General features: G+C 42.0%; 2 protein-coding genes across 3 annotated transcripts in view; one reads left to right on the forward strand and one right to left on the reverse strand.

Moving 5' to 3' along the window:
- Positions 1 to 17,854, reverse strand: part of MCPH1 (microcephalin 1) — a 172,922-nt gene that overhangs the window by 99,615 nt on the left and 55,453 nt on the right. The gene's annotated exons all lie outside the window — the stretch shown is intronic.
- The window catches only part of ANGPT2 (angiopoietin 2), a 53,804-nt gene that overhangs the window by 26,828 nt on the left and 9,122 nt on the right, over positions 1 to 17,854 (forward strand). Inside the window, exons 2-7 of one of the 2 annotated variants that reach the window (XM_081046987.1) lie at positions 690 to 845; positions 4,131 to 4,252; positions 8,981 to 9,213; positions 11,111 to 11,241; positions 16,068 to 16,169; positions 16,843 to 17,009. In XM_081046987.1, coding sequence (XP_080903113.1) covers positions 690 to 845; positions 4,131 to 4,252; positions 8,981 to 9,213; positions 11,111 to 11,241; positions 16,068 to 16,169; positions 16,843 to 17,009 — 911 coding nt within the window. The remainder of the gene's footprint in view (positions 1 to 689; positions 846 to 4,130; positions 4,253 to 8,980; positions 9,214 to 11,110; positions 11,242 to 16,067; positions 16,170 to 16,842; positions 17,010 to 17,854) is intronic. The other variant, XM_081046988.1, reaches the window with a different exon arrangement.

The raw sequence follows: 17,854 nt of genomic DNA on the forward strand, positions 1-17,854 counted from the left end.
ACCTGGACTGGCACGTGAAGGGCAGGGTTAGGAGAACTCTGTCTGGTACATGAAATGACGAAATCGTGAACAATGCATAATGTTAGGGACACCGGAACAGGTCTAACAGGTGATGAGCTCAGTCCGAGGGAGGTGGTGAGGGAGGGGGCACAGCATGTGGGCCTCGGGCTGATTCTGCCAATTATGAGGGGCGGAGAGAGAGGGAAATACAAAGGTGAGCCTTTCCTTAGCCTCTTTACCTTCTAAAGTCTGTGTTTCAAGAACCACGAGTTTAGAATGTGGTAGCAACAGTGATGCTTGTTTCTTGAATCACACAGACAGAGCTGTGGGTGTTGGGGTGGATGTGCCCCAGCAGTGTCCCCAGGGTCCATCCTGAGGGCACCACCACCGCCAGCCTTTGAGCTGCGGCCCCACTATCTCCCCCACCCGACTCCCGTGAGGACTCGGAGTTTGTCTCCGATGCACGATGTGGTTAAGCTGCCAAATTTTGATTTAAATAAAATCACACTGTATTTTACTGCTGGTGATTTAAAAAACAAAAAAAAAACAAAAAAAAAAAGCAAAATTCTGAAATTAGAACAAGGTCCAGGTCTTCCAGTAGATTCTTTGAAAGGTAGGGGAAATGCTTGGGAATCTGGTTTCTGATCATTTCACTAATGGCTCTCTTTCTGACACATGTTCCTTTCTAGCTTGAGAATTACATCCAGGACAACATGAAGAAGGAGATGGTGGAGATGCAGCAGAACGCAGTACAGAACCAAACTGCTGCGATGATAGAAATAGGAACCAATCTACTAAATCAAACCGCAGAGCAAACACGCAAGTTAACTGACGTGGAAGCCCAAGTAAGTCATGCCTGCAAAACGTATTCTGGTCCAGCAGGTAAACACTAGCTCGGAATCATGCTCCATGGTTCCTTAATGAAAAAATGGAAAATCAAGCAAGGTCAAGTGTAGCAGAGAAAAGAATGAATGGCTAAGAATGTAAGAACTTGTGGCTAGATAGGAATTTAAAATCAATAAATACATTTTCATTTTTAGTGCTGGGGTTAAATTATATTTAGTCTGCTGAGGACATTGAAATCGTTTTCATATTATTCATACTTGATGACTACGAGATACACAGTCCTCTGCTTCACTGGCATTTTCTAGACTTTAGAGGTACTTCTCATTTCTAAGTCCTTAACTTTTTGACGCACTCGGATGTGAAAAGCACTGAGACAGAGGGCTGCAAACTTTGTTCTTAAATCTCATTCTTAAGATAAAACCTAAATCTCAAAGAACGGTTAAAACACTTTGTGATGTGAGTTTATCCAATTTCTTGTATGACTTTACAGAGAAAGAAGCAACTAGAATAGTCAGACGCCACCGCAGTAGCACAGACAATCCTGAACTATTAGCCAAGAGCCTTGAGCTCCAGGATGCTTGTAGCCGCGCCCTTACCTGGATGAGCAAATCTGAGCCCAGCGTTCCTGGGCCTCAGTGATTGAGAATATAAAATGAAGGCTGGGCCAGAGATGGACTGCTAAGTTCTCTTTCAGCTTTAAGATTCTATGCACTACTTGATTAACAGTAGTAGGAAAGAAGACTATGAAATATGAAAATATTAAAAGAATAACTGCAAAACATTAAACCACTAAAACAAAATTCATGCAGAGTCATGCTAAGTAACACACAACGTGTGAGCCAATCAGAAGAGTCCAGGAGGAAGAAGAGCTGTGGCAGGAGTTTATGGAGATGCTCCCAGTTCCCACCTCTTCACTGGGGAATCAGCTTTCTGGTTCCTAATCCTGGCTTCTTTCTGGGCTTATGAAGCTCTTATCTTTCTACTCTGAGCTATAACTAAGACACAAAGGAAAAAAAAAAGAGAGTAGCTTTAATTGTAAACAATTCCCATGACATATTATTCTGACTTGCTGCTTCAGCTAAAAGGACCAAGAAATGCCAGACATAAGTCAGGAGGTGAGAGGAGTCATAAATCGTCCAACTGTAGTAAGACCACGTCAAGATGGTCCATTAGGAAAAACATAAATATTTTACATAACGGATAGCAAGATACTGAAAATTGTAATCCCAAGAGGTAATAAAAGCTAAAAATTAAAAGATATAAAATTTCAAGGTAAATGTATCAATATATTCATAGTCAATTATAAAAATTAGTAATGCTTAAGTGACATTCCCACCTTTTAATAGTAAAACCTGTGGGCAATCAGGCTATCCAAGAATGCCCCAGAGGTACAACATTTCTTATATTTTAGATAACAGTAATAAAAAAGTATAAGACGCAGAGCAATGATGGAAACCTTTCCTACATCCTGTGTAAGTCAGACTTACTATTACTAGCATGTCATGAGATTTTGGTGGGGTCACATGATGTTTAAAAAATCTATTGTGAACCTAGGTATCATATGATCTAGGACAGGGGTGTCCAAACTTTTTTCCATGTTTTTCACCAAGGGCCATATGCTGTAAAATAGACAAACAGCCGGGCCACTCACTCAAGGTGAAGTACGTATTGCCTCACCTGGTTTATTTAAGTAAACTAAATCTATTTTTGGAATTTGCTGCAGGCCTATAAAAAGTGGATTGCGGGCCGTAGTTGGCCCGCGGGACGCAGTTTGGACACCCCTGATCTAGGATAACAGGCAAATAGGAAGACGACTGGAAAGAAAACAGCCTATAATGCCCGACGAAACACATTAAAATGGCTGAACCGAAGCAATGACATCAAGGGACCGAATTACATACCCAATCTACATAAGACATTTGCTGAGAAGTTTCTATGTTAAATAGGTTCAAATCCAAACATGAAAATTTCTGATTAGAAGCAAGCTTCTTCTAGCCTGTCAGAGACTACTAAACTGGACAACGGTTGGAGGTCTGAGATCTGGGAGGTAACAGACAACAACCACGTGACTCTGTAACTTGGGACGGTCATCTGGAGCTGGAGGCCTTCAGAAAAGTGATGCACAAATATGGCGACTAGTCCTAGGTCAGGACCTATAAGCCATCTTCCCCACCTCTCCTCTACTGTACTCATTTTATAGTCCTTAGGAATTAAATAAAAGCCCCGCGTTTCCAGTTCCTTTGAGCAATAACCAATATAGAACGTTTGGGCCCAAAGATGTAGGCCAAATCTATATTCTAGGTGTTGCTGTTAAAACCCACCCATTCTGTTGGCCAGTGCCTGTATTCATCCACAGGAGAGTGTTCACAGTAGGAACTCATCCAGCTATGACTAAGGACTGGACTGTCCCTAGCCCTGGGCGGTGGGGCCAGGCCAAGCCTTTTATGAATGACACAGACCCAGAGCAAACAATGTTTCTCTCCAGGACCCTTATGTCTGGGCAACAATTCTGCCTCACACTTACATGTGACATCACATCCTGAAGAACCATGACACAGAGGATGTGAGTAATGGATTCTTCCTGCTAAAAGGCAGCCAAACACAAAAGAATTCGTCCTCGAGTTGTTGGAACACAATGGGAACCGACACCACACATGGCCTGTGTCAGAAGGGCCTGCAAAGCAAAGCTGCGCTCCCACATCCCACTGACATGTGATTGCCTCCTAGGTGGTCAATCGCACTTGTACAATAGGAAAAAGAGAAATGGAAAAGAAAAAGCTACACAAGAGGCTAAACACATGAATACAAACTAGGAAATGCAAGGCTAAAAATGAGCTGTTTTCATAGAAGTTTGACTTCTGACCACGTCGTCTGCCAACAAACAACGTGAGAACAGCATTTTGTTTTTAGCAGAGACAGAACCTTTTTTTATTATCAACAATTTCTGATATGTTAAATATGACCATTTTATACTCCCACTTGTCTCACTATATGAAAAGATGTGACAAAACATGGCAGAAAAAGACATTATATTACTTGACACAAACACCATTGTCCAGAACTATTAAACACTTTCCAAAATAAAGACATGGTGAAAAACACATTTAAACACACTCTGATATAATACAGGAAAACAAGACTTCTCTGATAATGAAAAATATGCCAAAATAAGATACTTGGGTAAATAAATAATGCTTTAGTTATGTTTTTCTATAATTTAGGTAACTTAATTAAATGGAAGTTATGTCTAATTTTAAAAGTGATAAATATTTTGTTCCATTTAGGTATTAAATCAGACAACAAGACTTGAACTTCAGCTTCTGGAACATTCCATTTCTACAAACAAATTGGAAAAACAGATTTTGGATCAGACCAGTGAAATAAACAAATTGCAAGATAAGAACAGGTAATAAAAGTAAAAAAAAATTATAATGCAGTATTGCACACTTTCTAGATATGAAAGCCTATTTCATGTGACTATTAATTGTAAGCATGACTTCCAAAATGCCAACTTTCTTAATGTACAGCTCACGAATCAGACAGTGTGTGAGAGATGGTAGGGAGAGGGTTGGGAGGGAAATACTGAACCAGCACGCCCCCACAAACACAGTCCTCAATCTGGTTTTCATTCTCTGGCCCCTTCAAGATTCACTTACGGTACCCATCCTCTAACTGTTCCTTGATATCATGCTGGTTAATTTATGGAAAAAATACCGCCCTAGTGTGGAGTAAAAGTTACGCTGGCCTAGGCATTTTAATATTAACTTTACCAACTGTTTTTGCCTCTGGGAACTTGGTTTTTTCCTATTTAAAGCAACCTAGGGCAGAAAAACTACACTTATATTGTAAACCAATGCATGCTTCACAATGCAATATTTACTCCTAAAACATATGATAAAGTAAAAACAAAAGTTAATATTAAATATTGTTACAATAATATTTAAATAAAATGTAGAATAATCCCAAGAAAACCAATGCAAAACAAAAATTATGGCTGATTGGTAGGGATTGTTTTCATAGGTTTATTCCTGTAGAGGACATGTAAAGATATCGTGTTTCCCTGAAAATAAGACCTAACCGGAAAAGAAGCCCTAGCATGATTTTTCAGGATGACATCCCCTGAACCTAAGCCCTAATGCATCTTTTGGAGAAAAACTTAATATAAGACCCAGTCTTATTTTCAGGGAAACACGGTAACTATACACCCAGGTTGCTAATTCTTTATTTCTAATCAGGACATGTATATATGACGCAGGGAACAGTCAAACAACAATATACTCTTTCTATTTCACATTGAAATAATTTCAGTTAAATAATTCTTTACTCTTAACCAAAAATGACGATAGACTTGGTGTCTTATAATTATTCTTTTCTGCTAATCAAGAACTAAACTGAAATAATTCTTTCTGTTCTTTGGGCACCAATTTTAACTCATTCTTAGAGTTCCAGAAAGCAAATAGGTTTTTAATCCAAATATTTTTCTTTAATGTTTCAATTTTTCCCTTCTGCAAAGTAATAAATAAAAGTTTGAGACCAAAAAGAAGGCTATAACAGTATCTCAAATGTCATTTTGCGAAACTGGCCTTATTTAATCATGCTCTCTTCAATACACTGCAGTGTGCTGGGGACGCATGGGTGCTGGCTGCCTACTTTGTCACTTCCAGTAACACCTGGGAGAAACGTAAGCTATGTTCGGTATTAAAACTGATCCCTCTTTAGGTTTCTAATTCGGTATGCTACAATGCTAAAATTCTCGGTTAAATAAGTCAGTTATGTTACTCAAGTATCACCTTTGTAAATAGTTGTCAAGTCACATTGCCTTTGGCTTTGAAAAGTGTTAATCTTTTTCCCGAGTTCAGGCACACCGCTTAGTATTTTCACTGACTACAAGCTAACTTGGTTATACACAGCTTGAATCACTTTAAAATATAATCAATAACTTGCACGACATTTTTAACTCAGCCATGATTTGGTGAAATTTCTTTGTCTATTAAAGCTTTACAACGCATAAAATAGTGCTTCCGACCACACTGAAGCTTCCCATATTTTCTGATTCTTCTTGCTTACATTCTCCTTCACATTTTTTTCACTTAAATGCTACACATTTAAGTGAAAAATTTAATCTACATTGAGCAATAATGTACTTTTCCAATAATTCAAATCCAATTTTGTATGAATAAAATTTAAACATCACATTTCCTCCATAAAACCACCTTGTCAAAAACAGCTCCCAAACTAAAATTTTATGTGATTTGCAACAGTACTGCTTCGGACCCCGGACTGCAAATGTCCAGCTCAACCTGGAGCTGCCTAAGAACTGTTTCTGAACGACCTGCCATTGTACAGACACTGCAGGGTACAGCTTCCATCAGCTCACTTGCCATAAAAACCACACATTCCAAACGTGGACCTGCAGGAAGAACCATCTTTTTAGCAGCTGCAGAAATCATACTCTCTTTTGTCACAAACATGAATTGAAATGACAATAATAAGGTTTCCCCTATCATCAGCAACGGTAAAGGAGTAAAAATAAGAGAATTGTGTTGATGATTTTCTTTCAATCGGTTTGGCATGCTGTGTTCTCAGGTGCCATAAATTTGGACTAGATTAAGATTTCATTCGTAAGAACATCACTACAAAAATGTGTGAAGGTGCCACACATTTGACAAACCATATTTTCAATTATCTTCTATAATTCCCCCAAAGTGCAAGTGCTTTCTTCATGGGATAGTTTCAAAAGAAGTCAAAGGGCTTAGCAGGGTCATCGTTTTTCCAAAAACTGTCACAGCAACACTCTTAGATTCACCAGCTGAAGTTGCAAGTTACTGTGTGTTTTTTTTAGCCTATTCTTTTTCTTCTTCTAAAAATAAATGATTAATTTAGGGGCTACCAGTTAAATTAAACTGTGATTTTTGGTAGAGTGACTATTGTGGAAGGTGCTGCCATTATCTCCTCCTGAGAGAGGAAACGAAAACTCCTGCTTCGGCCTGGATATTTCTGCCAACACAGGATGTCGCCCACACTTCTCATCAACTATATTAGTATAAAGTTATGCTGTACCTGAGTCCAACTTTAGGATGATCACATTGATCATCTTGTATCAGAAAAGCAAACAAGATGCTAATAAGCCAAACCTCAAACAATGCAGCCATTCCCCTCACCACTTCTTTCTTCTACCACCTCTCACTATGGACCATGGTGTTTGTCACATTGTGCAAAGTTCTTGCTACGAATTTACACTCTATTCGCATTTCTTTCATTCCATTTACATCTGACCCTTGAACAACTCAGGGGTTAGGGGCGCAAGACCCCCAAACAGTGCAAAATCCGAGTATTAACTTTTGACTCCCAGAGAACTTAACGGTCCCCAGTATCCGTGGGAGATTGGTTCCCTGACTCCCCACAGATACCCAAATCCACACCGCTCAGGTCTCCTGTGTAAAATGTAGCAGATCAATGCATACGGTCAGCCCTCTCCATATGCAGACTCCCCAGCACGACAGGAAACAGTGCAGGTATTTATTGAAAAAAAAATCTATGTATAAGTGAACCTGCAGTGCAAACCCATGTTGTTCAAAGGCTGACTGTGTTTAATTTCATTTCCTTAAAGACATGCTGATCGCAACACACTAAATTGATTTCACAAGCCAGTCATGCATCCCAATCTGCATTTTGCAAACTTGCCCTAGAATCTGAGCTTTGCCGGCAGTGGTCTGCGCTTCTGTGTTCGTCATGTGAGCTCCTCTGAGAGTCAGTGTCATCTGGGAGACCTGAGGCGAGGCGCGCGACTCCAGGACACGCTGGATTCCGCATTAAGGCGGAATCTTTCAGATCAGGGCGTGACTGCCCTCTACAGCTATCCTGGCATAGTTTGGGGAGAAAGAAACCAAATATTTTTTTTTTTTAATCTCTCTCCCTGAGTGTTCACTCTCTGGGCCATGCGACTGTCACATCTTTCTTTGATGCCTCCTTGGAGAATACTAAAGACAACAGAAGGCGGTTGAATAACAAATTTCAGTGACGTTTTAATGGCAGTATAGATTCAGGATTTAAAAATGCCCCGTGTAGTTGATGTTGATTGTTTAGGTTAAGTATTGCAGGAGTGTTTCCAAAGGACATTATCTGGATGCTCATGGTACTAGAAATGATTTCAGGTAGAAAACAGAAAACGCCTTTATTTTTAAGTTACTTTCTGCTTATGGTAAGTCACCCTGGTTTTTAAATTAATGAAAATGATATATAAATTAAAAAATAAGTTAGCAGATATCGACAACAATATTAAGATGATAGTTGAAAATGGCTACGGTAAAACTGATGACAGTCAGCTGCAAGGGACCGCGTTACAGTAAGTGATGATTTACCGACTTGGTAGATTGACAGTACACTCAGCGCCCTGTAGGGATTCATGAGGACCATCGGGCAGGGATACACTGAAAAGCTGCCCTTGAATTTCTAATAACTATGAATACTGAATGTGAATACTTAGCGGTAAGAACCTTTCATGGCTAGTGAGTTCCTTCGCTAAGTCAAGTTGTTCACAGGGTTACAGGGTTAAAGAGTCAGAAAACGTCACTGTCCTCCAAAAGGCCTATGAGACTTAGATTATTTGAACTACAAGGTTCCTCAGAGGTCATCTAACTAATGCCTTCATTTTGGACGGAGATTTATTTCTATAGGTAGATGTTCACCTAGATAGATAGGCACCTGGGATCCAGAGCGTGGACAGCCTGCCCACGTAACGCGGGCCGTACTGTGAGGGGGGTGAGGCGCTCGGCCCGGGCTCTTTCCACTCGCCCACCTGTGCCCCCAACGCCGAGGCCGCCTCCCATGATCACATTCCTCTTTAGTCAAGCCTGGTCCTCAGATGCACTCCGTGTGAGAACCAGACGTTCACAGCGGGGGTTTGTTCCTCATATCCATGTCACATCTGTGTCATAGCGACCTACCTACCCTCGGCAAGTTTCAGGGCTTCTGCAGGGCTGTGGCAACATCTTGTAACTCCTCTAACATCTTCACAGAGGGTCTTAGAGAAGCAGAAATTCAAAACAAGGTAAATGACTGCACGAGGATTAGGAGGCGGAGCGGAGGTACACAGAACACCCAGCACCGACTAACGACGGTTTCTCTTTACAAGTTTCCTAGAAAAGAAAGTCCTAGACATGGAAGACAAGCACGTAGTTCAACTTCAGTCCATAAAAGAAGAGAAAGACCAGCTGCAGGTGTTAGTATCCAAGCAAAATTCCATCATTGAGGAACTAGAGAAACAACTAGTGACGGCCACGGTGAACAACTCGGCCCTCCAGAAGCAGCAGCACGACCTGATGGAGACCGTTCACAACTTACTGACCATGATAGCCACGCCGGGCTGTAAGTGCACCTTACGTGTCACCTTATGTTCAGTACCAACAGTCTTCTCAGCGAAACTCAAAATTCTAAAAATAAAATAAAAAATCCTTGTCTTCCAATAAAAGACACTGTTTTTTACAGATTTGATATGAAAGATGTCAATAGAACTGATAAAAAAGGAGGAGGAAGTGGAAAGGGAGGAGGTATATATTTTAGTATATATTGATACTAAATAATTATTATGAGGCAAAACACCCCTAACGTACTTTTGATTCATGGGCATCAAAGAGCCTACTTTGGTGAACTCCATCATTAAATGGATATACGAGGCTAGACAAGTTAATTTTTTTAAGTGGGAAAAACAATACTGGACCCAAAGGGTTTTGTGAAGATTAAATGCAATAATATTTTCAGTAACTGGCATAAAATTGGCACGCAAGGGCTGCTGGCTCCCATCTCTATCTTGAGCATGTTTTGCTTTGTTACTGTTTTGTTTCCACTTTGCTTATGGCGGAGGGAAGAAGGGCTGCATTTTCGGTCATTAATTAGAGATGTGACATGCAACTGTTGTGGCATTTTCATTTAAGTGTTTTCCTTAAACGAATTGGGTCTATTTCTTACTATGGTTCATCTCATAATGTCCTTTCAACGTGTATCCTCTGACACAGATACACTTTCTATATGAATCATGTTGAAATATTCGACATTACTCAAAAAATGTGTTCTCACTCTTTCCTTGTCATGCAGTTATCCTGATTTTAATAGAAACACTTAAAGTTTCTCCGTAAACAAGGAAACAAACAAGCAAACCTAGCAGCACAATCTTGATGCTAAGTAGCAGTTTTCACACTGGGTTGCCAGTTTGCAATCCAACTATTATAAGAGTTTCGCTCTTATAATTTGGACAAAGCATATTCTTTTTAGCTTCATAGAAAAGTAAAGGCAATCATCTCACGTTACATGGTGGGACTAAGACAGTGTGAGACGCTAGGTTTGATGAGCTGAAGTAGAGAAAATCACGTAGCTCAGATCCTGGCAGGAAACATGAGCAGAGGACAGAAGCAGACGAAGAGGCTCTCATGCCCCCCCCCACCTGTGACGCCCACACCACCCAGTCCAGGGACCTGTGGTGGGCACATGTCTGAATGCAATACAAATAAATACCTGCAGGAAAACGCACGCACACACACACACACAAAGTTTCAATATTGAACTTTGAAAGAATTTCATAGTCCTAGAATTTTTAGATTTAGATGAAGAATTTCAAAGACATAGATAAATAAACGTGAGGTTCCACTTTAACACAAACTATTATGGGGCAGTTGCTATTAGGTTGGTGTAAAAGTAATTGCTGTTCTCGGAATTATTTTTAACCTTTTAAACCGCAATGACTTTTGCACCAACCTAACAGAATCCAAATGTCTTCACCCAATAGTCTAAAGAAAAGTATAATACTTGGCCTCGGACATGTGTAAAGGGAGAAAATACAGGCATGGCCTAGGCGAGAGAATGGCTAACGGGCTAAGCATTGCAGCCACTACAGACGTCACATGATTTTCAAGTACGATCTTTTTAAATTCTTCTGCACTAACTTTATCTGATTCTATTCAAGACGGAAGATTTTTTTTAAAGTAGCAGTTTATTAGAGCTGATTGTGCAGTACTTGCATTACATGTGATTGATGATGGACGTGGCATTAATTTTGATGTACTAATTGTGAGAATGAATACAAAACAGGCTGAACGGGTACCCTTTTGGGAAAGGATAAAAAACAAGCCTCTCCGTTTTGATTTACTGTAAGAATGCAAATGTAAGAAAGGTGCCGAATGAGTGCATCTCGAAATAATCACCTTTTGCTTTTCATGAACTCCCCTGAAATGTCTCCGTTTTCTAATGAAATGTCTCCGTTTTCTAAAAGCAGCGAAGAACTCTCTGGTGACCAAGAAAGAACCGATCGTTTTCAGAGACTGCGCGGAAGCCTTCAGGTCAGGCCTCACCACCAGCGGCCTCTACACGCTCACTTTCCCCAACTCCACGGAGGAGGTGAAGGTAAGGGCTGCTGCCGGGCTTTGGACACAGGGGGGTCGCACACAGTTCGCACCCCGAGGCTGCCCAGCTCCCCGCCAAGCGAAGCAGCGAACATTCCTGGGGTCCCCTGCCTGCAGCATGGTCGGGGCCCCAAGTCCAGGGTCTGTGCACCGACCTGGGAGCCCCTCATTCTGTCTAATCCACGTTCTCCTCGCAGTGGCTTCATCGCGCACACGGCCAGTTGTCTTCAAGTGTGAGACTTACGGCACTAATTTTAAAGAATGTATCTTCCAATACCAGAGTTTGAATAACCACAGTTTGTCCTTCAATCGTTATTTCAAGTAACAGGGCTATTCCACCCTAGAGAAGGGCTCGTTCAGCTCTCTGCCAAAACGGTCTTTGAGAGACACCCAGACTTTGGTGTGTACAGGTGGTTTATACACATTTCCCTTCCGCCACACAATAGAAAATGCACATGCACTCAGCAGGAGAGGTTTAATAAAATCAAGGCTTTTTACTGCTTCATCAAAGTGAAATTGGCTTTTGCACCAGCAGCGCAAACACCAACACACTGAAAGGCCAAGAACGGCTCAGTGTTACTGTGGAAACAGCTTGCACCTTGTAGAAGGGTCTCAGGCACCCCCAGGAGTCTGCAGGCTACCCTGGAGGACCGCTGGTGTCGGCTATTCTTACCCCACTAATGTAGGCGGGGAGGCTTGAAACACACCATCAAGGGGCTTCTCCAGCACACAGGGCGGACTTCAAGGTGTAGGTTCCATCCATCCCTGTGAGGAGGGAACCCACAACCAGAGCCTGCCATCGGGGGCCGCCAGTGGAGCTTGACTCAGTGATTCCTAGTTATTCCGGATGGCTCCGTGAGCAGGGCTCCGCACCGCCCCCACCTGGGTGCTCTGGGAGACCCTGAGCTTTAGAGACCCAAAAAAAGAAATCACTTCCCCAGGGAATATTTTGAGGCGCTTTCTCTTAGAGGTTTGATAAGGTGGGATAATATTACGAGAGAATTAGTTATATTAGCATTAGATGACTGTATATATTAAATGTCTGTAAATAAGTTTGCATCTCACTGTAAAAGCAGATACACACTGAATGTAAACACTTATAGAAAAAGGCCCCTCATGTTGCATCAAAACAGAAATTTTAGAGACTCCTGGAAATATTATCTCCTTGATTCAGCATTATTCTCAGCAGAATAATAAAGAAAAACACTTTAGAAATACAAGCATTAAGGGTTTAAAGACATGGGATTTGAAATAGTAACATGTACCTTGATTATGAATTTAAAAGACAAATATTGTGTTACTCAAGATAATACTTTCCAAAGAAATCTTTCTAATTCATTCATGCTGCGTTAAATCAACCTTGAAAATCACTTAATGTCCCTTGCGTCCTAGAAGCAACGTGTTACGGAGAGAAAAAAACCCAAACAGTCGGTTGTAGACGAAAAAGTAATGAACAGACTCTATGCTAACCCTTTCAACTCCCTTTGGAATCTGGTTTGCATGACAGTTCTTTGCATGCTGTTACCAGATGTAGGTCTCCTCTTGGCATGGAGACAGCAGGGCCAGGAGTGACAAGCAGGAGAGGATGGGGGTAGAATGTGAATGCTGCTGCTACAAACCCAGGACAGTGGCGCCTCGGGCAGCGCCATCCTATTGCGGTCTAAATGTTGTCCTGACTCAAGCACTGTCCCCACCCTGGCTGCTAGATCAGCTCAGTGTCCCTACTGAAACATTCTGCAGGAAGAGGAAAAAATGTGACTCTGCATTGACATGAGTCTCAGGTCATGGGCGCAACATTTGCAGTACAAATAACTCATGCACACAGCCCGGGACAAGCAGCTCTCAAACCTCAGTTTTCTCGTCTCTAAATAAATGGTCCAGGTTAAGTTACTTCTGGAGTCCTGTCTAGAGTCTCTATACTCACAGCCTGATCTAGGGAGGGGAGGTCGGATCCATGTGGATTTCAATTCTGGCTCTGCCAATTTGTGCCTCTGAGCAAGTCATTTAACCTGTGTGTGCCCTCAGTTTCCTCATCTGCAACGTGACGTGACATAATAGCCCCAATCTTAAAGAGCAGAGTGGAGGGGCAGCACCCAGGACATGGCTTGTCACTTACCATCCATCCCATAAATGGGACTTGTTGCTGTGACTGCCCCCAAGATTGGCAGACAACTTCTCCGCATGGCAGGGGACCCCATGTGCCCCTGGTTTCATCTAATTCAAGACAACAATGTAGCTCTTTGGGAGATCTTTTCCAAAAGGGCCTAAATATATCAACTTTACTTTTGAAAACTTCATTAGGTTTTTGTACAAGATAGACACTGAAAAGATGTCCTTTATGGGAAGTACTGGTGTTTGTTTCGGCTGGTGAGCGACATAAGGGTTTCCTTCCCTAATGTCATGGGATACCTGTCCCCTGATGTTTATCGTTGCTTTTGTGTTTAATGGGTTGCTCACCCTGGCCTCAGAGCTGAAGCAAAACCATTAAAAATCGAGCATTCCTTGCTGAAACACATGAACCTTTCGAGGCAGACGCCAGGCCCCTGAACAGTGCCATGGCACGCTGACCACAAGCCCTACCTGCCCTCAGGGCTGCTGGGGTTGGAGCTCTGAGGTCATGGGCATTTCCTAAGGGCTTCTGCTTTTCCAGTCCGGAAATGAGCTTCATCATTTTCACTCAGTACCTTGCGGCTGCATGGCTAACTCTATTTGAACACTTGCTTTTTCTACAACTTTCATGACCCAATTAACCATAATACTTCCGTTTTCATAAACTCTCTTCTTTTTTAAAACAAAAATCTGGACAAAGTGATATTAAGAAAATGTTCTAATCATCTTCTCATTGTCCCTGATGGAGCTGCAGAATGGTATGGCTCCAATCATTCCCACACAAGCATAACCCTCAGCCATTCCAGAGTCTCGACTCTGATTTCTCTAACGAGATGAGCTCTGATTTCAATATCAGGAACTTCATAATCGTGATTTGGACATCAAAGAATCCCTGATTCTTCTATAGGCTCACTAAGAACCTTACCAGTTCTGTCCCCCCACCAGAGTGCCATTTAGGATTCAGGGGAGTTAACTTTTTTGCACAAACACAACCTCAAACCAAGGTAGCTTATTCAGCTAGTTTAGTAAATGTTTTTTTAAAAAGACATACTGATGGACGTGAACAACACTGACCATCATGCAGACCACAGGCAAATGAGAGTATTATTCGTGAATCCATTTCAACTTGGAGCTGTGTGGCGGGACTTTTGGCCATTAACAAAAGGGTCAAGTTTCTCTGTTTCTGGCAGCAGAGGGTAGTAGAAAAACATTATGGAATTAGGGATTAAACAGTGTATTCAAATCCTATATTGCACTTAATAGCTGAATGACTGATCAAATTAACCTAAATTTTTTAACTCTTTTCTCCTCTCAAAAATGCAGAATTATAGCTGCTGTGAGTAGATACTGTGTGCAATGTCCCCAGCACATGACAGTGCATGGCAACAAAAGGATAATTAACAATAATGATGATATCACCACAGGGTGATAAGGTGTTACCTTCTTTACCTTCAGCAGATCAGTTTTATACATGTGATTAACTTAAAATGGGGAAAACATCTTCTTCTTAATAAATGTCACTTTCTTGAATAGAACATGTTCTCAAACACTACGATTATTGGGGAAAGCAACGCAGGCTTGAGAGACCAGAGGAGGTGAAAAGGAACATACTGGAGAATGGGCGGGTCTGACAGCGGTTTTCTATCCCCTGGGCACTAAGACAGCAGACGAGCTGCTTAAAACAGGAGACCAGGTCTAGGTGCCCGCTCAGTTCTCTCTCGGCCCTCATTCTCTGGGATTTTAACTCAAATGCAGAGTTGTTCACCTTTAAACTTACTCTGCCAAAATGTTCTGCATTATTGCCGAAAGGACCATGGAAAAGAACAAAGGAAGAATATTTCCAATTGGTTTTGAACCTTAACATTCACCATTACCACCTTGCATGCTGTAGGGAAGTTCATCTTAACTTTTTGGAGAACGTTTTCGTTCTACTATAATCTCATTATTTAAAACTATTTATGTAATCTTATTTGCAGGGGTTTTTAATTTCATAATAAAACTCCAGCTGAGTTGAAATTAAGCATGCATGCTCTTAGCCCAAGAAAAAAATTCTGTGTTCAGCTTGAAAGCAGAAATAAAAAGAGCAGGGGAGAGATATGCCATGGGCAGTGAGCAAAGGGCAAAGAAGCCTGAAGCCTGAGAGAGCTGAGGTCATACTGGGCATGTGGGGTCCTGTATCCCACAGGCAGGAAGCCTGGTAGCCCCACGGCACACTAAAACCAGAGTTCTGGAAACCCTGCAAGGCAAGAGGGTCCCTTTTCCATGGCTCCCTGCAGAGTGGATAGGGACTGGTCACTATCACAAAGGTTTTCAGGGCCGTGGCCCCGAGTTGATGGACTTGTACAGGTTGGAGATGAGAGGCTGGGGGCCAAACTGCCAAGCTGTACCATTCACACTGACCATTCACGCTAAGGGACCGCCATCTTGGGTCAGCTACTGGGGCGGGTCTTTCGCCAGAAGACACGATGACAAGAAAGTCAAATTGTCATCAACACATCGTGCTGCTCTCCTGTTTATTTTACATCATCATTTTAAATTCATGCTTTTCTATTAATTGAAAACCATCTGTTTCTTGGAAAGACAATGGAGATTTACCCCAAAGACTCCTATGAGCACAAGTCTTATTATAGGGTCTGTGTGCGTCTTGCTTGTCGTATTTAGGGGAGGACCAATGTCACTGCTGTCCCCACACAGTAACTGTTCCCTTTTCCTTGGCAGGCTTACTGTGACATGGAAACTGCTGGCGGTGGGTGGACAGTTATTCAGCGACGTGGAGACGGCAGTGTCGATTTTCAGAGGACTTGGAAAGAATATAAAATGGTATGAATATTCATTAAACCATCTGAAAATAATTTTCTTTGTGAAAAGTAACTTTCAAGATCTGCAGAACCTTCACCACCAATCCAAAACTAACCAAAAATTTAGGGCAATTTTTTTTTTTTTTTAACCAAAGGGTTCTTTTTCAGTGGTGTTTCAGTCTCCCCATTAAAGAACGGTCCTGCCAATGTAACGTTATCTCCGTATCAAAACTAAGGCGTGTGAGCGTGAGGCTTGCTCTCAATGTCAGGATCAGCACCTGTTGGTAAGCCAGGTGTTTCTCGGTGCCTCACACTCCTACAACCTTAGCTGTTTTTGCAATCACAATGATAACTACTAACGATAATATTACTACAGGATGATAAGGGGTTTCCCTAAGCAGATCAATTTTATACATCTGATGAACTTAAGAGGGTTTCCAATTGTTTCTGTTGGTGGCTTCCCAAGTTGCTCTAGTTATTTTAACACTAACTTTCTCCCAATGACAGCTTACTGTCTTTAAACTGACCTTTTAAAGATCCACTTTCTTATATGGAAGACCCCAAAGTTTTGCAGTGCAGTACAGAATTTCTGCTGAATATCTGGTAGCTGTTCCATACCAAATGGATGGACTATTGATTTCAAATGCATGCAAAAAAATAAATACGGTAACTGAATCTTACAACTTGGATTGCAGGGTTTCGGGAACCCTTCCGGCGAATACTGGCTGGGAAATGAGTTTGTTTCTCACGTGACTAATCAGAAACGCTACGTGCTTAAAATACGCCTCACAGACTGGGAAGGGAATGAGGCTCACTCACTGTACGAACACTTCTATCTGTCCGGCGAAGAACTCAACTACAGGTGAGGAAATGTTACATGACTGCAAAAAGCTAAAGGGTCTTCTGGGTGATTCTTGCAGAAAGTGAGAACCCCATGGTGTTCAGCAGGACCTCAACTACTCTTAGCTGACCTTAAATGTAAAAACCTCTTGTGTCTTCGACTTTTTTGCTGCCTTGTGGTAAGTTTCTCTAGTTCTGAAATGCTGACTCTGGTTTTAACAATCTGAGGGACACTTCACGAGGACAGTATTTTGTCTGTTCGCTTTGCTCGGTGTCCTCGAAGCCCAGACAAACCCCGCCTGGCAGATAATGGGCCCTCGACCACTCTGTAGATTACATGAATGTGGTGTCCTTATGACAAAATGTCAGGCCCGCATCCTAACAGATGTGTGCCTATGATTACATCGTTCTCCAAAAGGTTTCAGAAGTTAAGCCTATCCTTTGGCAGTTTTAACATATCCAGTCATTATGTACTGTCCCAAAGTACGTGATGAGGGGCCATGTTTCAGAGAGGCAGAATTAGGTGGGACGGATGGCGAGCCCACCCCGCTGCCCTCTGAAGTACAAAGAACAGCCAGGCCGCAGCTCTCCCTTATCCACCCACCTGGCCGTGCTAATCGTGAAAGTTCCAAGATGAGCACGGGCGACCTTGACCCGTAATTGACTTTCTGGCTCTAAAACGCCCCGAGAGCAGAGACGGGAGCTGCAAAGGGACTGCAAGGCTAGGACTGTGACAATCTATGGTGTAAGGCCCGTACAGAAGAAGCACACACATACATGCTGTTAGATTAAGAGGGCCTCAGACGTGCATGTGCGACGGGGATGAGAGAGAAGGGAGACAGCCAGGTGGCACCCCAGCAGTTGGTC

Source organism: Rhinolophus hipposideros (genome assembly GCF_964194185.1).
Source record: "Rhinolophus hipposideros genome assembly, chromosome: 4".
Classification (NCBI taxonomy): domain Eukaryota; kingdom Metazoa; phylum Chordata; class Mammalia; order Chiroptera; family Rhinolophidae; genus Rhinolophus; species Rhinolophus hipposideros.